General features: G+C 41.6%; 2 protein-coding genes across 2 annotated transcripts; one reads left to right on the top strand and one right to left on the bottom strand.

The window, feature by feature from the left end:
• Window positions 1-2,995: 2,995 nt before the first annotated feature.
• nanp (N-acetylneuraminic acid phosphatase) lies at window positions 2,996-5,700 on the top strand. Its single transcript, XM_053333101.1, has 2 exons — window positions 2,996-3,092; window positions 5,048-5,700. The coding sequence occupies exons 1-2, from the start codon at window positions 3,003-3,005 to the stop codon at window positions 5,687-5,689; spliced, it is 732 nt and encodes a 243-aa protein (XP_053189076.1). The 5' UTR covers window positions 2,996-3,002; the 3' UTR covers window positions 5,690-5,700.
• A 910-nt stretch (window positions 5,701-6,610) lies between these two features.
• On the bottom strand, window positions 6,611-13,041 carry polr1b (RNA polymerase I subunit B). Its single transcript, XM_053332761.1, has 15 exons — window positions 12,852-13,041; window positions 12,182-12,349; window positions 11,933-12,079; window positions 11,709-11,841; window positions 11,473-11,609; window positions 11,045-11,268; window positions 10,753-10,924; window positions 10,367-10,535; window positions 9,994-10,275; window positions 9,743-9,876; window positions 9,496-9,666; window positions 9,235-9,391; window positions 8,466-8,662; window positions 8,136-8,386; window positions 6,611-7,585 (listed from the first exon to the last, which is right to left on the bottom strand). The coding sequence occupies exons 1-15, from the start codon at window positions 13,026-13,028 to the stop codon at window positions 6,703-6,705; spliced, it is 3,402 nt and encodes a 1,133-aa protein (XP_053188736.1). The 5' UTR covers window positions 13,029-13,041; the 3' UTR covers window positions 6,611-6,702.
• Between the last annotated feature and the right edge of the window lie 7,665 nt (window positions 13,042-20,706).

Here is a 20,706-nt window from a genome sequence, read left to right as displayed (position 1 = left end):
ACACACACACACACACACACACACACACACACACATAAACTTGTTTTTGCTATGATATTGTATTGACTTAACCCTAATCTTTACCAAAAACCCCAAAATGTAATGGTGTACCTTGTTGGGCCTTGCTTTTCATCCTAAGAAGTGAGTGTGCTAACAGTGAGTACACACACACTTCAATCTGGATCCTAACTTCTGAGCTCCCCTGGTGTGGCCCTCATTACTTTGAGATTGGGGGATCTTCCAGAGCTAGTACTATACTCCAGTGACCACACATAGTTTGTCTCCCTCCCTGCTGCTGCACTGGTTCAGTGGCCGGTCAGGAGAACTCAGGTGTATCAGCACAGAGACGGGGGCTACTGGAAAACTGCCAGACAACTATGGGAGGTCCTGTGTTTCCATAAAGCAGGAACACTCAACGTACCCTCATTTCAAATGATTCACAATATTCACCCACAAATCCCACTAAGCAAAAAAATCATTTTATTTAGGTTTGTGTTTTTGTGTTTCTGAATTGATACAGCCAGATGCAAAAAGAAGTGTGATTTGACAATGATAGTGATGTCTATGGGGGATAAACTGCAAGAGGCCCCTAACACACAATTTACATAAGCTTTGCAAAAAATCATATCGCTTCTTCATCATGGAGAGCATTGCATAACCAGCTGAAGAGGCACCATCCTGCCCCAGATCATGTTGTTTTTGTTTGTGTGTACGTGCAGGTTGCCAGACTCCCCCAGTTACCATGACAAGTGCCATTAAGCACACCAGTGTCTCTCTATTTAGACTGTCGTTCATACATTCCCCTGCCCTCGATAAAATCTCACATCTATGTGTGCTTGTGTGTTTGTGTGTTTGTGGGTGTGTGTGTGTGTGTGTGTGGCTGGAGCCTGTCTCTATATCAGAGGCGAGGCTACATGGGAGCAACCTGACAAAGAAAGTTCATGTTAATGCTCTACATTCTATTGACATATTTGATCTAAATCTTTCAGACCTGAGGAATGTTCAATATTTCAGAGTGGAATGGCAAAGACGAGCCAAATTTTTGTGTGGTAATCCACATATCTTGATTAGCAAGTGACCTGCACATTTTCTATTATATGTGCCTGCTGACAGGTAGTTCAAACCACGAAGGCTCCGTTCTCCTCAAATTACCTGTCAGTGATTCAAGTCCAGCAGCAACCCTGTCCTCTGTATCCCAGGTAATAAGCTCCTTCATCTCATGAAGACTCACCTGTTTCTGTGGTTTACACTTGTCCCATCCAGGCCTGACTTAGTCACACACACACACACACACACACACACACACACACACACACCCATGGAGACACCCAAAGATCAGAAACCCAAGTGGCTCAGATGAAAGCCCTAATTACAAAGAACCAAGGGAGGGTCATATAATAAGTGATACTAAAGACTTTAAGCTAATGTGAATATAAGGCAGATCATACAGTGGCTGAAAGGTGTTTTGTTGGAATGACATCTTTAATAATTGGCATTTGCAAGGGATTCGTGCCCAGCTGAGAGACAACGTGTGACTGTGCACCCACGGCATGGCCACCCACACAGATAAAAGAGGAATGGTGTCGTGCAGACAAAGACACCAGGACTCACCGCTCCTTGAAAATGCCTACACATTCTTGAAAGAGTCACACACACACACACACACACACACACATACACACACACACACATACACGGACTGTTAGGAAAGTCAGTTTACATCTTTCTTTCTTTTTTTTCCTTCTCGCACATCAGAAGGGAAATTCCATCTTTACACTTGTATATTCACTCTTCATGCATCCACTGTTTATGTTTCTCTTCCCTTTTTAAGGTCAAGTGTCATTAAAAAAAAGAAGGGTTTTGAAGTTCATTTCCTGCACTGTCTGTCATTTCAACATGCATATTCCTCCTTCGCATGCAAACAGCAGGTGTTGTTTGTTCTGATAGATAATAGCAGGTTAAGCCTCTCACACCATTTCTGATTTATAGTTTATCTTTGGCATTTTTTTGTCCAGAGTAATTGAAATAATCAGGTCAGGTTTCTGTTAAAGAAACATGCGCTCTCAGGTAATGTGAGAAAGGCTTGTTGTGATTTCTGATTGGCTTTGGTAGTGCAACAGGCCTGCACACTGTTGCGTGTGAACCTCTGGCACGTTGCCAGACAGGAGAGCGAGTTTAAGGACGGGTTGCATAAGAATTGAAGTATGTTTTGATTTGGAAAGAGTGTATGTCACGGAATATGTGTTTAAATTGGCAATACGCATGGTCACATCAGGCAAGACAAGTGATGGCACTGATGATTTCTCCTTTATTTTTGATTCTCGTCATCCTTTCTAAAAATAATATTGGTTGGTAATATAAGCTGGTCCCTGCCACAGCTCAGTCACCGATGATTGGAAAATGTGTCCATACTGGAAAATGATGCATAGCGTCTGAGACTCAGTGTAATAAAGGAGACAAGTGTGGTAAACTGCTCAATTTTGGTCATTCCCCATATAAAAACGATCCCTTCACATATCCCACATCATCATCATCATCACATGGTGAGTTAAGTGTGCCACGTACTCTTGTAGTGCTCATTATTTCATATTGTATTATTTTATCACACTTTTCTTATTAATTTAAATATAAACAACCACAAGAACTAAAATGTGCTCTATTAACTATACAGTACGTACCTTTTGTAAGTATTTAATATAGCTTATGACATTTTAAATCAATAACATTAATACATCTGTAGTATTGTTAACAAAATGTATGAATGTCTCTTCTTGTAATGGTCCTCATCATGTATCTTTCAAATGAACTGCTTTTTTTTTTTTTTTTTACATACAAGCGAGTAAATTGTATTTTGATTCACTGGCGCCCTCTAGAGGATGAAACTTAAAAACACTGAACATTTTATCAAAACTACAACTCCCGTCATGCAATTTGTACATCCTGCAGTACATCCGCAATTAAACAAGCTGTATGTTTGTGAAGTGACAGGCTCGTGTAGACTAATGGACGGTAACACTGTAAAGGCGATATTGTTCGACTTGGACAACACGCTCATTGAAACAAGTCGAGCAGGCGGACATGCGATACAGAAGGTGAGGTTAAAAACTAGACTGTATAAATGTATAACTGTAGTGTTTGAAGTTAACCTCCATAGCCATTTGTAACGTCAGTCTGATGTAAAAGCTCAATTTAATAGTGGTATGTTGTCAGCGTCACACTGACTAATAATATCATATAGTGTGTGTAACTCAGGATGCGTTCATGTCCGTGTTAGATGTTAAAACGTGGAATGTATGAATGGATGTGCTGATTGGCTGAGGTGCGTTTAAAGACAGTGGGAGGGAAATTATACATCCGGCTCTTCAGCTTATGTAGAAAATTTGATTTAACCTGACAAAATATATGAGTAAGAGCTAAAAAAGTATATAAAATAATTAAAATTATCTCAGCATTTAACCAGCTACAGCATTAAAATGCGTCTTACATATTTATGCATGCATTAAAATTATAATATCATATAATACTTAGCTAAAGAGGCTGCATAAGAATACCTGTACTTCAGATTTTTGGTACATTTTTGCTGATAACTTCTGTACTTGTGATGGAGCTTTATTACTGCTTTTTACTAATTGTCGCTGCTTTTATTTCAGTAAGGGATTAAAATACCACTGCAGCCAAATAGGGTGCAAAATTAACTTTTTTGTCCCGCAGCCAAATGGCTAGTGAAGCCACTCAATAGATTGCCATTGTTTTTGGCTGATGTGAGTGAAATAAATCTACAGCATATATTTGACCAGCTTTTGGCTCAGTAGCAGGACCCTGAAACTGAAGTTAAATAGACTTTAGCCATCATTTTTATTGTTTTCAACTTTGCTTTTTTATGTATTTCTTGGCTTTTCTCTTTCACTTTTGCTCTTGTGAGGTTTTTTTGCACCTGTCAGGTTCACACCTTTCATAAAAGTACATGCAGTTCAGTGACCTGACTTTATAACTTCAACCAGAACAGAAGTGCAATCAGTAGTGATGAGTAATAACACTTGTGTAGGTGTGCAGGGCGTTTCCATTAGATGCTACTTTACAACTCTGTATATGTATATATTATGAGGTGCAGAAGATGACAGTTCTCAGTAGTATATTAATATACAGTTTAAATTGGCTTCACATTGAATAACTGCAAAATTAAAAAGCTGCTTGCGAGCTAATGCACCAGCAACAATCCAGTAATATATACTTTATTAATATAACATCCTGAAATGAGTCATTCTGCATAGTGCTTTTGATACTCAGTTTATTTTGTTGATTTTATTACCATACTTATACTTAAGCATAGGTTTAATTCAGGACTGTCAAACTCTCAAACGGCCCAAATTGATCTCATGTGGGCCAGAACATTAAAACCATTGCATAATAACCTGTAAATAATATATAATAATATATATTATAACTTCACCATAATGAACCATCTATTCACAGCACAGATGAACAGCCTGAGGTGCCTTAAGAAAAATTATGCAGTTTCAACAATATGATGTCTCAGTCTGGAACACAGTTTTGTTTTATGAATGTTCATCACAGACAAAGCTTGTACACAGATAGGGCCCAACCAATAGCATATTTTGGGGGCTGATACTGATATTAGGGAATAAAAAAATTCTTACATCTATACATTGGCCGATAATCTTATAAAAACACAATGAATATACAGTCAAGCCCGAAATTATTCATACCCCTGGCAAATTTTGACTTAAAGTTACTTTTATTCAACCAGCAAGTTGTTTTTTGACCGGAAGTGACACAGGCGTCTCCAAGAAGATAAAAAGACGATGTACAAAAGGCATCATTGTGGTAAAAAAAATATTTCAGTCAGCTTTTATTTATATTTGAACAAAAAGTGGCATGTCCAAAAGGGGTATGAATAATTTCGGGCTTGACTATATATATATATATACACAATTTGGGGTTACCCTGGTAAGAGACAGAGGTAAAAAATCTGAATCACGTTGGAAGTCAGATTTGTTGTTTTCATTTTATGCTGTGAATCTTACAGACCAGTGAACTCTTGAAGACCACGCTGGCTCTTGATGACGACACCATCCTCACCATTTGCAACAAGTTCAAGCAGAAGCTCCAGCATGAGAGCTTTGACCCGGCTGCAGGCAGATCCATCGATGAGGTGCGTGTGGGTCACTGGGAGGAGAGCCTCAAGGAAACTGTGGGCAGCCGTTCCTCACCTTCTCTGGCAGCTCAGTGCTACTACATGTGGAAAAACACTCGCCTGGAGGTTCTCAATCTGTCCCCAGAAATATGCAGCCTCCTGAGAGAACTCCGGGGTCGATACAAGCTGCTGCTGCTGACCAATGGAATAACTGAGACCCAGAGGGAGAAAGTGGAGGCGGTGGGCTGCGAGGAGTTCTTCGATGCCATCGTGGTGGGGGGAGAGCACGCGGAGCAGAAACCGTTCGTCTCCATCTTCAAATTGTGTTTCAACATGTTGGGGGTGGAGGCCAAGGACTGCGTTATGGTCGGAGACTCTCTGGACACGGATATTCAGGGAGGGTTCAACGCTCAGGTACGGGCCACAGTTTGGATCAGCAGTGCAGGAGGCTCTCTGCCAGATGGTTCAGTGAAACCAGACTACACTATCCCCACTGTGCTGGAGCTGCCACATGTTCTGGAACAGCTGAAATAAGGACAACTGGTGAATGGGGAGGACTGTCACCTCATGTTGGATCTTGTGGGAATATATAATTACAGATATGTTTAAAGATGAATGTCTTGATTATTGTTCTAACTTAAACTTCTTTCCACCTACTTTTTAATTGTTTTTAATGTCTTGTCAGGTTTTCTCATAATTTTTTAACTACATGGGAACACATGGTGTGAGCACTATGTATTCACACAGTCTGTTGGGACAGAAAGGACATTTAATCAAGTATCATACTTAAGTTCTATTTTGTGACTTACACTTTGTGCCATTCTCTGATTTTATATTCTTCTACCTCTATAAATATTGTTCTTTTGTCCTACACTACATTTATCTGACAGCTATAGTCATTCTTCAGGATTTAATCAAACATATGACATGCTCATGAAATGCAATAGATGATGAAAGATTAAATCAGCGGTTCACAATCATTTGGTTTGTGGTCTTCTTTTCCACTAATGAGACATTTTCCCTCCAATTTCTGATTGTTTTATTGAAATTTCACTCAGAAATTCTTAAGAGTCAAAAATAAAAGGATAAATCAGTCACATGAGCTATTTTCCTGCTTAACTACTTTTAATTCTGACATTTGACACATGTTACTCTGTGTATTCATTTTAAAGCATGATGTCTATTTGTACAGGAGTATACAGCATTATTTTTTATTCAACACTCAGAATGACTGTACAAGAAGCTCTTTGGGTTATTTTTACACAAATGAACAAATGTCAACATATATACCATAATATTCAGCTACTTGGCCATTAAAGTCTTCCCATATTTTAAAAAACGCTTGTCACAAAGCTCACAAAGGAGATAAACTTAACAGTATAATTGTCTTTCTGTATCAAGGTTAATTCTAGCAGCTTCATATATATGAATATATGATATGAAGACCCATTTGAAGAAAACACACATGAACAACCCTTTGATAAAACACTTTCCACCTTATTCAGTCACTTTTAAGGCATGTTTCTTTCCTCGTCGTCCTGCAAAATTCACTTAACGTCTAATTTGACTTTGATGTTCATGGCTGCGAGCTCGGCTACAAAATAACGGAACACGTAAGGGACAGACACGGAGTCGATGGAGTCACTTTTGCCGCACAGGGTGCAGACAGTCTTGCGGTGGCGCATGGCCGACCAGTAAGGCGGCGGCTTCTCTAAAAGAGGAGAGATCAGGCTGCCGCAGTCGACGCACACCTGAGTCACGGAGCGGTCCGAGCAGTTGAAGAGACGGTCGTGAAGCAGGAAGGAAGAGCCGTGGGCCAGCAGGGCGTCTCTCTCCATCTCCCCGAAACGGATTCCTCCCTGGATGTTCCTCCCTCCCACCGGCTGGTTGGTCACCTTGTCCCTCGCTCCCGTCGTCCTCACCTGGAACTTGTCGGAGACCATGTGACGTAGCCTCTGGTAGTAGACGACGCCTATGAAGATGTCCGCCTCTAGCTCCAGGCCGCTCAGCCCGCTGTAGAGCCGCTCTGTGCCGTAGTAGTTGTAGCCGCCGGCCCGGAGCATTTTACCAAAGTATTCGAGCGCCGCGTCCTCCTCGGAGAAGGTGAAGGGCGTGGCGTCGTGGCTCAGGCCGTGCAGGGCGCCCGACTTTCCCGCCATGCTCTCGATCAGCATCCCGATGGTCATACGGGAGGGGAAGCCGTGGGGGTTGAACAGGATGTCTGGGCTCATGCCGCTCTCTGTGAAGGGCATGTCCTCTGCAGGCCACAGGCGGCTCAGGATGCCTTTCTGGCCATGACGGCTGGCGAACTTGTCACCGATGGTCGGGTTACGGGGAATTCGTACAGTGATGCAGACACGTTTGAACCGTCCTGAGCCAGTGTCGTTACTGCAGATCTTTATGTTGTCAACGACGCACGCCTCTTGGCTCCTGAGGGAAGATGGGGAAAACAAACATTATAATATCAATCAATCAAACTTTATTTATGTCACTTTTCAGACATGTTAATGTAGCTCAAAGTGCTTCACAGCTGATAAGACAGAACAAGTGTAGAACAAGGACAACACACAAAAATGAAGAAACAAAAAAAAGACTAATGCATGCAAGAGAAAACAAGAATGATACAAATGTAAATAAATAAATAAATAAAATTTAGGATTTAAAATGAAAATCTAAAATGAAATAAAGTTAAAAAAAATAGAGTAAGAAAAAGTTTATTATAAGAACAAAGAACAAATTACTAAGGAGAAAAAGAATTTGACTACTGCATGCAAGAGAAAATGAGAGTGATGAAAATGTTTTTTAAAAAATTAAATAAAGTAAATGAAATAATAATATGGGCAAAAAAGATTAAAACCAAAACAAAGTAAAAAGAAATAAAAGATCAAATTTAATAAAAGCTAGACAAAAGAAACAGAAACAAATAAAATCAGTAAGAAGATCAAACTTATAGCATGATAAAATAACATAGAATACATACTTGTAGAAGGTGACGAAGGTCTGGCCGGTGTTGAGGTTGATGTAGCTGTAGAAGGGATCTCCGTATTTAAGTGTGGATCCAAGGCGAGGCAGCCCATCCTCATCCAGTTTGTCCAACACCTTGGGATCGTCCGGCTTGGCCCCGAACACCACACTGTCATCTCCCCTCACTTTATCCGCCAGGTCCACCAGCTCCGTCTTGTAGATAGATCCATGAGCGAAGCCCCTCTCCCACGATGACTTGTTCACAATCTAAAAGAGATGAAAATGTGTCAGGATATCTGTTTAAAGAGACACAAAAATGAGAGTAGCTACTGCCTTTTTACTTTACCATTGCGTCTTCCATATCGTAGCCTGTGTAGGATATGACAGCCACGATGGCGTTGGTGCCGCTGGGGTAGTTGTCCAGGTTGTAGTGGTCGTACATGTAGGGCCTGACCAGTGGGCTCTGTGGGGTCTGGAGCCGGTACAGCTTGTTATCTGAGCGATCCATGAACGAGTGCAGGGGGAAACCCATGGTCTGCTTACCTGCAAAGAGCACAAGTTATCATCTAAGAGACTATTCGATGACTACAAGAAGATCTGAACTCTTGTGTAGGTCTATTACACCTTTTCCACCGAGCTGGAGCTGGTGCTGGTTCGGAGCCAGAGCCTGACTAAGCACCAGTTCTTTGCTTTTCTTTTCTTTTTCTTTTTCTTTTTATTAGCAGACTAGCGGGGTTAACGTTCATTAGCTAACTCGTGTGGCATTTACAGAGGGTTAAAGATTTGTTGATTAAAAGTACTATTTTTATCATTTTTTTGCCAGAGCTGTCGTCTTCTTCTTCTTCTTCTTTTTCTTCTTCGTTTCCAGCAGGCTAGATGCCTTGCACCATGTTGCTGCCTCTCACTGGTGAATCATGGAAGTGCTTCAAAGGCACACGCTGGCTACGTTATATAGTGACGTAATTGCGTGGCTCCTCTCCTTGCTGGTGGAAAAGCAACAGGTTTGTAAGAGGTGCTTGGATTAGCATCAACTGAGCGCTAGCCCCGAACCAGCACTGGCTCCAGCTCAGTGGAAAAGAGGTATATGAGGCATTTAATGCGTTTTTCCCACTTACCCATCTGACACTGGTACATGTTCCTAGGACTCTGATTGTGGTCTGAGTAGGGAATGAAGTTGGCCACCACGCTCAGCATACTGTGAGGGAAGAGCTCCTGGTGTGTCGTCACACCCGGCTCGATCTCATTCTCCAAGATGCCCACATTGATGTAAAGCTGCAGCAACACATAAAAAGATGATTAGATCAAGGTTTCAGTGTCTAGTATGCAAAACAACAACAAATCAGCCTTCAGAGTTACTGTTCTTAGTTTACACATACCTGTTCAAAAGTGCCAATCAACTCCTGCTGTCCGTGAGCTAAATTTCGTACGGGCCGCACCATCCGACAGGGCGTCGTGAAGAGGAACAGGCCGGGGTACAAGCTAGCTTTGCCCGTTTTGGGTACCAGAACAATCTCAGTCCATGGAGGGATCTTCTTGTCTCTCAGCACCTGGAGATGATTTAAACATCAGTTTTCTGCCTAAATAAAGTGCCTGATGCAGCAAGGTGACGTTTTCCCATCCTACCTTAAACCTGCGCAGAGAGTCAACCACAGTGGAGGCTAATTCAGTCTCCACCCAGCCTACGACAGCCCCGTCCAGGACCACGGGGTAGCAGTCTGAAAAGGCTTGGCCAGGAGTTCCATCCACTGGAGTAACACCTGAACCACCACGGACAAAAAACACACATATGATGCTGTTTAACCCGCTGAGACTTGCTTGAAACTGTACGTTAGAGAAGATTTAAGGGCAGGATCCTGACTGGACCGAGTGCTCACCGAGGGAACAGAGTAGAGCAGGTAGTGATACGGTGGACAAGGTCTGCGCCACAATCTCACAGCTGGCAGTCATGTGGTTCATGAGTCCACAAGGCTCTCCGTCTGGAGTGTGGACGGGACACAGGAAGCCCCAGGACTCAGGCAGCAGCTTACGAACCGAAGTAGTCCTCATCTTGGCGAAGGCTGCTCCTCTGTGCACGCAGCGGAAATGCGACAGGTAGCGGATGAAGTTGAGCTTGTCGGCCACCACGCACAGGCCCGTGTTCTGCAGCATGCCGAGACCTGCGAGCGACGGGGAGGGAAGACGTTATTAATGGATTAACCAAAATGTACACCGTAACTTCTACTCATGCTCATCTGGTCTGGCCCGTACCCGTCTTGGAGATGAGGTTCCCGGTGGCCAGCATGTATTCAAAGGGCTTGGTCACATCAGTGCCCAAGTTGAACATCTTCATCAGGTTCTCAGCAGTCAATACGCTCAGTTTGCTGCCTTTCTTGTCAAAGGCCAACTTCACAGACACCAACCAGGCGGCCAATCTTTCCTGTCAACATGTTTCACAAAGCCACCGTCACATTTTTGAACAGGAAGGTACGATTTATTTGACTTCAAGATAAAAGCATGCTGCAGTAATTGTGATCAGTTCCTTTAATGGAATGTTCATATTTCTGGCTTTAAAATCTCAATGCCCATACTCAGTTTTAAGGCCGATACACACATCGCTCGATGCTTGTTCACACGACTCATTTTAATAACTTTACCTTCAGAAACATGAGGTAGAGCTGACCAGGAGTGAGCACCTCCTGACACATAATGCTGTCAGGGTTCTCCTCCATGCACTCCTGCTTGGCATACGTGAAAAGCTTCCTGGTCATCAGACACAACAGGTAGAACTTCTCTATGCTGGATCTCAGGTGGATGCAGAGGCACTCACTGAACAAAACAGAACAAAAAACTCACTTTACTTTACTGCACGTAATAACAACCAGCTAAATTGTGTTTTCAGGCTGCAAGTAAAGAATAACTGTCATGCATCTGTCTTTAAAAACTTACTCTAGCAGGAAGTTGGCACACTGCTCGTTTGTGTACCAGTCAGGAAGGCTCATCTTAACCCGGAAACGCTCTCCGAGGTAATTGAGGACGTTGCTGCGGGTGATGCAGTTCTCCTCGGTGACGATGCGCAACATCTCGGAGACGCAGCTCTTGTAGAAGGAATTGTCTTCACGTCCTTTGATGAGCTCCTGGTAGATCTGGTAGTCTGTGAAGTCCACCAGAGCCTGGAGGGAAACCACAAAGAAAATGAGATGTTAAAAATCCACAGCAGAAAGCCTCATATTACCTTCAGAACTATTAACTAATGATTGGTGCAGGTTTGGTGATTTCTAAAGTGCATTTAAAAAGGTCTGACTCAGTGGAAAAAGCATAGCTAGACACCTGGATACCATCAAATATTTCTTACTCCTATAAACTCTGATTAGTACCTTAAGTGCGAAGCCTAGTGGGAGGAAGAAGAGCTCTTTCTGGTAGATGAAGTTGAGCATCACGGTCCCATTTTCCAGATAATGCAGATTCATGTTGACGGCTGTGTGCTCATCCTTCACGCAGCGCATTGAAATACCTGTGAAGAGGAGATGGAGCTTTAATCTAAAAGCTCATGATTAAAAATAAATATTACTGTGTGTGTGTGTGTGTGTGTGTGTGTGTTTTTAAAGCTTACCATACTGTGTGTATCCCTGCCCCCTGCTCTTCCACTTCGGCCTTGACATGGCGATTGGATAGTTCCTCCTCGGCATAATCAGCATACGGATGACCTTCTCGATGCCGTTCACGACAAAATAACCTCCCATTTCCTGTAAATGTTAAAGCGGCGGTTTGTAATTGAGTTGTAAAGGATGCGTGCATTGAATATCTCCTCAGTTTTATCACTTTCACATAGCTCACCTCTGCTTCTTCATGGTGTTCCACAAGCTCTTTGGGGGACATGCCATGCAGGTTACACAGCTTTGTCTTCACCATAATCGGCACTTGACCCAGGGACTGTTTAATGATGCCTTTGGGGACGCCATTGACCGACCAGCTGATGTCTGCCTGTCGTAACGCAAAACCATAACAGATTAAAGCTTTAAACAGAGTGTTATTGTCTTGTCAAGAGTATTTCTAGATGCAGCGCTCCCTTCTTTGCACACTTACCACTATCTTGCCCTTGTAGGAGCATCTTCTCCCCCGACACTCTGCTGGAAACACCCTCATCTCCTTACAGATGCTCCCTTTAGCCGCCATGGGGCTGTAGATCGCGGCGTCGACATAAGACAGACTAATCCTTTCATTTTGGAACGTGAATTCCAAAGGTGGGATTGCCTGAGAAAAACAAGATACATCACATGAGTACCAGCACATTAAAATTCACATACAACTAAACATAGCCTACATCAATATTATGTTCATATATTCAACTCTTAATAAAGCCTGGAAAACTAAAGGAAAAGTTATTTTTCATCCAGCAGGCTATAACATGATCACCTCAATTGTCAGTAACAGCTTATGATAGTGGGTTTCAAAGTGAAGTCTGGGGACCCACAAGGCTCTTTGAAGGGCTTCCAGGGGGGTCAATAAAAAGAAATGGGGAATAATTCACATTAACTATTAATCCATCCATCCGCAACACAAAGACAGAATGTGTGACTGTTATGATGATGGTAATAGCTATAATAAATGGGGGTGTAATTTCTGTCAGGTTAGGGAAAGTTTAATCCGCCTGTCTATGATCACAACTTTTTTAAGTGCGCATTTAATACAACACTTCGGTATTTCTTCCATTGAGTCTTGTATTAATTAAATGGTCAAATAAAGCTCCACTGACCTGCACGACCCGGCTCAGTCCATCAGTGACAGCCTGATCAAAAGACTCGATGTGAGCTTTAGTTAAGTCCTGAACAGCAGCATGTTGGTCCTTCTTCAGGACCCCAAATCCTCCCTCTGTCAGATTCTTTAAACTAGGACCTTTCGGCAAATTAGTCCACTTAGTTGAGAAGTCCATGCTTGCACTTCAAGTTCTTCACATGCTTGTTTACCACATGTGCAGGGTAAGACCGGATGTACAGCAGGAAGTATTCCTCTTCACTAAGGTCTTGTTGTTGGTTTGCTGCCATCTAGTGGTGGGAGTTTTTTCCTGCAGTCTCAGTTCTCAGGTCGACTTTTTTTTTGCCACATATATTCTGCATATTCTACAGACTTTGCTGACTGTTTTTTTTGAAAGCTAATATATATTGCACATGTATATATTGCAGGTTTATTTGCACAGATATTGTTTACTCTATATAGTGTTTTATTTTATTTTATTTCAATTTGTTTCCTTTCATTGGCAATGTTTTATGCTGCATTATTTTATGCTGCAATTATATATTATGGTCTATTTTAGTCTAACTTTCTTTCTCTCTTTGTATTTTGTACTTTGTTTTATTTGTATTATAATTGGGTTTTCTTTTCTTAATTGTATGTTTTAATGTTTTCAAATTTACTGTTCAATTTTATCTATTATAATTGGGTTTTTTAATTGTATGTTTTTATGCTTCCAATTCTTACTGTTAAATCATATGATATTTTGTTTAAGCATACTGAGTTGCCCTTGTGTATGAAATGTGCTATAAAAAATAAAGCTGCCTTCCCTCTCCATGCCTTACTTTGCCTTTATTTTATTTTATGTTATTTTTTTCACTTTGACCCTTACACTGCTACGTTTTTCTTACTGTACTCAATTTGAATTTTTCCCAATTGGGATCAATAAAGATAAATCCTGAAAGCTTTTATATATTAAAACAAATGACCAATAGATTTTTAAGTGATCAATTTCATGGTAGGAGATATTCTAGATACTCAGAGATATTGTGAGTAAGATACTCAGTGAGGATGTTACACTATTATACATTCTTTACTTAAACCAATGATTTTTAAAAGGGTCTTAAGATCAAAACACGAACTGAGACGATTTTGGAGTTTTTTGACTTTTTATTTGAGGACTCTTTTTACACACTGTGAACATGTTAAACACTGTGGAAATCTTTGACTGTGTGAGCAGCACTGCCCTGAGTCTTCTCTGCTCACTGGCCCCATGCCTCTTTAAATGCATGGACTCCTGCTGCTCTCATCTTCTTCTTCTTCTGCATCTTGTCTGGATTTCACCTTCATCAGCTTGTCTCTTCATCTTTGTGCTGCTGCTCATCACTGTTCTCATTCTTTGGCTCTTGTGAGGGGCTTCGAGTCATGAAAAGAAAACACTAAAGGAAAAAAAGCATAAAGATAAATTTAAAGATTTTAAACATAAAATAAAGATTAATTTCCTTCATGTGGATACTTATAACCAACTTATTTCATCTTATCAACTTATTTCATCACTTCTTGGGTTTTTCTTCATCAGCTTTCTTCTCCTGGGCCTGTGTGCATTCTTCTCTGCTCTCTCTGTTTCTTCATCTTGGGGCCGTCCGTCGTCTCATGTCTCCCATTCAGGTCCTCTGGGGTCTTCTTTTTATCCAAGTATGCTGAAAGAGAACAATCTCAGAGAAACCAACCAGGTTAAATACAATACAAACATTTATCTCCTGCTGTGCATTTAAAAAATGTACGTTTTGTAGTCATTACGAGGAAGATTAATCTTACTTACCATATTTTGACTTTTATATTTTTACTTTTTGGTCTTTCTTTCCTCCTTTTAGCCTCCTATAGACATTCAAATTGATTTCCCAAGATGCACCACTGCACTGAATTTCTTGTGACTATTGACTATTCTGCCAGAGAGGAGCTTCTCTGGGAGGGCGTAACGTGGGAGGTTCACATTATCCCCCCCAGATCATCCCCAACTTTGGCAACACACTCTGACCCGAGTTACAAGTTCAACCGCAACGACCTGAATTATCAGATGATCATCTCAACTCAGAAAACCTCACAAGACGTTACAACGTATCACCAAAAAACCTCACATCACCTCATGATACGGGACCTCAAAACCTGACATCACGAAAATGACGCAGCACCGACAAACCTCACGTCACAACGCATGACCTCATAACCTGACATCAACAAAACGACGCAGCACCAAAAACCTCGCCTCACGACGCATGATCTCATAACCTCGCATCACGACGCATGACCTCATAACCTTGCATCACCAAAACGACGCATCACCAAATAACCTCGCCTCATGACGCATGACCTCATAACCCTTCTCAGCACAAGACCTACATAATCCCCTCTCAGACACTTTTGTTGCTTATTTCTACACTTTAATCTTAAATGTACTTTCTAAGTTTGCTCCTGTTGTTCTGGCCTGGTTTGTTTTCATTTACTGTTTTTATGGATTGCACTTTATTTGTTCCTGCTTTTTGAAATAACTTGTATGGAATGATAATAAACTTAAACTTAAACATCACGTCACATCACATCACGTTACATTACGTCACATCACATCACGTTACATCACAACACAACACATCACGTCACATCACATCAAGTTACATCAAATGACATCAAGTTACATCAAGTTACATCAAGTTACATCAAATGACATAAAGTTACATCAAGTTACATCACAACACGTCACGTCACAACACATCACATCACAACACGTCACAACACATCACATCACAACACGTCACAACACATCACATCACATCACGTTACATCAAATTACATCAAGTTACAACACATCACAACACATCACATCACAACACGTCAAATGACATCAAGTTACATCACAACACGTCACATCACAACACGTCACATCACAACACGTGGCCTTGCAGCTCGTCGCCTTGCATCTCGTCACAAAAAGTAACGGAAAAGAAACGCCAAGTTTTGTAAATTATCTTCTACAAGGGCGTTTTCCTGGAGGGACTCCATCCACTTGTCCAGAAGCTCTCTTCTGCCCCCTGTTCCCACGCTGCCGGTTCCTCTCCTTAATAATGGCCTTCAGCTTCTTCACCCACTGTGGCTGTGGACCGGTGCTGATCAGCTGGCTGCTGCGACACATCTGAGGTCGGGCAGGAGGGCACAAGGTACCAGGCTGGCTGCGTGCTGCCGTCCTCTGAGGGGTGGTACCAGGCTGGCTGGGTGCTGTCGTCCTCTGAGGGGTGGTACCAGGCTGGCTGGGTGCTGCCGTCCTCTGAGGAGTGGTGCCAGGCTGGCTGGGTGCTGCTGTTCTCTGAGGGGGGCTTCCTGGTGGCAGCTTTCTCAGGAAGACCTTGTTGCGATCCTGCACCGCTTCACAGGTCCAGTCTTCACCTTCTGGGACAAGAATGGGCCAGCTACCGGAAGTCCAGGGAAATTTCCTTGGAGAGCTACAAGGGGAGCTACAAGGGGAGCTGGACGAAGAAGAAGAGGAGGAGCTCGAGGATGAAGAAGAGGAGGAACGGCGGGAGGAGCAAGGGGATGCAGAAGAGAAAAAAGAAGAGGAGGTGGAAAAGGGAGAGTAAAGAGGAGAAAGAGCTGGGGAAGGAGAAAGAGCTGGGAAAGAGCTGGGGAAGGAGAAGCTCGGGGAGGAGCAAGAGGACGAAGAAGAAGAGGAATGGCAGGAGGAGCAAGGGGATAAGGAAGAGAAAAAAGAAGAGGAGGTGGAAAAGGGAGAGTAAAGAGGAGAGAGAACCGGAGAGGGAGAGAGATCTGGGAAAGAGCTGGGGAAGGAGAAGCTCGGGGAGGAGCAAGAGGACGAAGAGGAAGAGTAAGGAGGAGAGCTACAGGGTGAGCCAGAGAAAGAGCTGGAGAAGGGGGAGCAAGAGGGAGAACTTAGAGGGGAGTCAGAAGAAGAGTGAGAGGGTGACCTGAGTGTGGAGACCCTCCGAAGAACCAGTCTGGGACTGCCAGGCCTGCTGGGGTTTGGGAGGAGGGCGGCAGTCCAAGTGAAGCTCTGGTCAACCTGAAAGTAGAAACAAAGCCAACATTTAATAAACGTCACATGTTATAGAGGTATTTGTAATAAAGTGTCATAAAACATGTTGCTGCTGTAATGTGAAAGGAAACATGAACACTGTGCTTCTCTTCATGTAAACAAATCAAAGAGCACAGTCAGCACTGATATATACTAAATGTACAGAATGTAGTTTTACATGACGGATGCATAATAAAATCATACTGCTGTAGCTCATGAAGTAGTTAGTTAAAATGTAAAAAAACAAAAAACAAGAATCAGATAATGTACAGTGGAGTAAAGAGGATATAATATTTCCATAAGAGTCAGCACATCACACTGTGCTTCAATAGTATACTTGAGTAAATGTACTTTAAACCTGCTTAACAAGTTATATTTATTAGTGAATAGACCGGATAAATGAGGAGATTATGGGTTACGTTGTATCAAGTTCATGACAGAAGCATCTGTCAACATCTGTATCATTATGAAGATGGAGACAAAACAGTCAGATGTCAAATAACAAGAATAGCCACTTTACTTTTTTTGTACAGGATCATTTCATGATTCAAAGTAATCTGCTGGATAGCCTGAAAGTTGCTTTGATTCATTTGTCATTTAATGTCATGTATTTTAATGTCGTTTTTACAGAAAATTTAAAATTAAAATAAGTTTGTTGATGATTATTATTTGAATATTATATATGTAATAATAATGTGAATGGTGAATCTAAACTGTTCAACTGAGGGAGAAAAAACTTCTGTAAAGCAGGAAAATTGATTTTAAAAATCCTGATACTATTTCATATCAAAAGTCATCCATTTTTATTTCTGAGTTGTAAATCAAACACCTGTAAAACTGCATACTTATTTTTGCAAAGATTACTTTATTAACCTTCAAAATGTGTCAACACACAACACATCTGTATTATTCCCATTCAAACCTGGTGTAAACTGTGCACAGTTCTTTTAAAGTCTTTAAAGAGTGAAGTTTGGTCAGAAGTCAGACTTGTTTAATTGATCCTAAATAAGAGGTTCTGAATGTCTCAATGGTTTAAAACACATTAAAACAACATGGACTTTAAAACAATACATCTCACAAGCAAGTTTATTGTCCATGTGTGATGGTTAACAGCTGTTTATGGATCTGTCTATATAGGCCTATATATATATATATGTAGATTTTAAAGGCTTCATTTTGATCAACTAAACTCAAACTTAAATATTTTATAACTTCTACAACTACTTCATCCCCATTTCTAGACAGATTCAGAAACTGGACACTGATTTTTTTGCTTACAAAAATCCATATCTTTCATCCTTTTGATTGTATTTGTTGTTTATAGCTTGATTTTGCCTCAAATTTCTTAACAAAGGGCTTTCATCAGAACAATACTTTAGATCAATTTAGCAGCCTTAAATAAAAAGATATGTCATCTAGGCTATTTTCCACTGAGATGAAGGCTAAATGATATGAAATCAGGTCCTGTCTATGAACTGGTGCTATATTAACACAAAGCAACATTTGCTTTTGACAGGTGCTTCATTTTCCTTCATTGGGACTCATTTAGGTCGGAGGGGTGTTCATGTCTGAGCCTTTTGACTAAACATCAGTGACTTGTGAGGGTTGTGAAAGTGTCGATGGTCAAATACATTGAAAACACCATAGACTTTCTAAAGTGCTCAAATCTCACATTTGCCATGATGAAAGTTTGCTTTCTCTCTGTCGTTAGTCTCTGTGAGTCTTTAGTCCTTGTCAGGATGTAAGAAGTCCTCACTAGAAGCGTCTATTTCAGAGAAATCGTCGAGTGAAAGTCAAGAAAAGTCACTTTTGTTGAGTGCTCGCTGTTGTTTATGTTTAAATGACGAATATGTAGAAATGATGCGCCTGGAAACCATAGCAACCACAGAATCCTCAGCGTCCATTTTGTACACATCTGTATATTTTACAGTCTTATTATCTCACCTCTGTGATATCAAGTTTCATCCAATCAACTTGCAAAAGTCCTGAGATCAAGTTCAGATATAACTATTAAGAAATATATCGATCTCACGTGCGCTCCGTGGTCACACTCTGCCCTCTCCTTGACCAATAAGTTTGATTTCAGTCTTTATCAGAGTGTGGGAGTCATAGGCATATTACTCATTATCAATTAAATGTCAAGCTCCCTTTTTGCAGGCTGTTTATAGTCTGTTTAAACTTCATAAAGGTCGCCAAACATTGAGCATTTCGCGTCTCACACTCTCAGATCAACCAGACAAATCTTCCGCAAAATAAATCACTCCTGGATGGAAACATAGGGTTGAAGTGTCATATAGGATAACGTCAACTGTTTATAAGCTGTATTCAACTATTTATTGTGGTATGTATTTGTATTATGTATGTATTTCAGTTCATGAAGCAGATCACTTCCATCAGCAGGATGGAAGCATGTGTGTCTCTCTCTGTCAATTGAGAGAGGGGCTGTGCGCATTTTACGCACGTGGCACACACACAAACAAAGATGAAACTGTCAGTTTATTATTTCTTTGAGACAAGTACAGATGTGTATCAGCATGTTTTATCATCTACAGCACATATGTTGGGAACAAGAAACATTATCTGCCGTTTAAAACTCTGATTCACAGCATTCCTGAAACTGGTTTCTTTCATGCAACACAAGCATCCGAGAATGTCTGTCTGCTGGCTACCTGCAGTACAACAGGTGTGTTTGTTTCACTGCAGTAAGGTAGAATACAAGTGCAAAACGTGTTAAAAGTGCCAATAATTATGCTACATTAGCTAGGCTATATATTAATTACAGTCAACTAGGACACAATAAAAACAGTAACCACAAATGATCTGTCAAAGAAGAGTATTTGTATTAGAACATGTCTGGAGGGGATTTTTAAACTTTTGCTGTCGATATCACCTTGAACAATAGTTGTGCAATAGTGTCCTGATACCTGACAGCTACAACAGATGGCGCTACAACACAAAGATGCATCATGAGAGGGAGCGCGTGAAAGAGTGAGAGACAGAATCTGTATTCCACATTCATGCACCTTATCATCCTGGCTCTCCGGCTGTGTACCTGCAACTTCACCTTACACTCCTCCTCCTCCTCCTCCTCCCCGGCGGTCGGACAGCGGTAGTGCGCAAGGGGGCCGGCATGCACCTGGACCCCGCCAAGCCAGCCAAGGGCACATACAGAGTTTGTCCATGTCCGTGTTCGTAGCCTACATACTAAACAATATGATTTCCCCCATTTTATTCACACTTACATATTGATGAAGTCATCAGATTCATTTGGAAAAATCAATTATGTCTAGTGTTCCCATCACACATTTCTAGAGCAGAAGGAGACATTTTGGCATGTCTTGTTTTGTCCAACCAAAAATCCAAAGTCCAAAGATATTCTATTCATGACCCACATCAAGAAACACAGCAGGTCTCAGCTAGTCAAGAAACAGTTATTCATTTTAGGGCAAACATCACCAGGCTGAGACAGGTTAACTCAGTGGGGGCAGACAGGGGGTCCTGAGGTCACACGTGCAGCGATGGGCATTCCTGAAAGGGCGGGTGATCATGTGGAGCCCAGAGTCTATACAGCACCACTACCACTATCATCACAGCCCTGGGATGGAGTATTGCATGGGGAGGTATAGCAGTGTTTCTCCTGGCAGGGAGGGGGGTCAGAGGAGGGTTCAACTGCGAGATGGCCCTCCCAGAGTCTGTTCAACGGTAGGCACAGGGTAACTCTCATGTTGTACAGTACTTCCTATCCAGGTCAAAGGTGTCTGAAAACTCTTGAATGTAGTTAAATGCCACAAAAGCCCCG

Source organism: Scomber japonicus, chromosome 14, assembly GCF_027409825.1.
Source record: "Scomber japonicus isolate fScoJap1 chromosome 14, fScoJap1.pri, whole genome shotgun sequence".
In the NCBI taxonomy this organism is placed as follows: domain Eukaryota; kingdom Metazoa; phylum Chordata; class Actinopteri; order Scombriformes; family Scombridae; genus Scomber; species Scomber japonicus.
The sequence above is the reverse complement of the archived record's forward strand: the minus strand, read 5'-3'. Positions and strand labels throughout refer to the sequence as shown.

What these genes read in the sequence shown, in the direction of transcription:
- polr1b (XM_053332761.1), bottom strand. Translation starts at nt 13,028, where the DNA reads ATGGACTTCTCAACTAAGTGGACTAATTTGCCGAAAGGTCCTAGTTTA. An exon ending in GAACCTCATCTCCAAGACGG is followed by an intron (nt 10,276 to 10,366) that starts GTACGGGCCAGA and finishes CGTCGCTCGCAG; the next exon opens with GTCTCGGCATGCTGCAGAAC. An exon ending in TGCTCTACTCTGTTCCCTCG is followed by an intron (nt 9,877 to 9,993) that starts GTGAGCACTCGG and finishes GTGGTGGTTCAG; the next exon opens with GTGTTACTCCAGTGGATGGA.
- nanp (XM_053333101.1), top strand. Translation starts at nt 3,003, where the DNA reads ATGGACGGTAACACTGTAAAGGCGATATTGTTCGACTTGGACAACACG. An exon ending in GCGGACATGCGATACAGAAG is followed by an intron (nt 3,093 to 5,047) that starts GTGAGGTTAAAA and finishes TGAATCTTACAG; the next exon opens with ACCAGTGAACTCTTGAAGAC.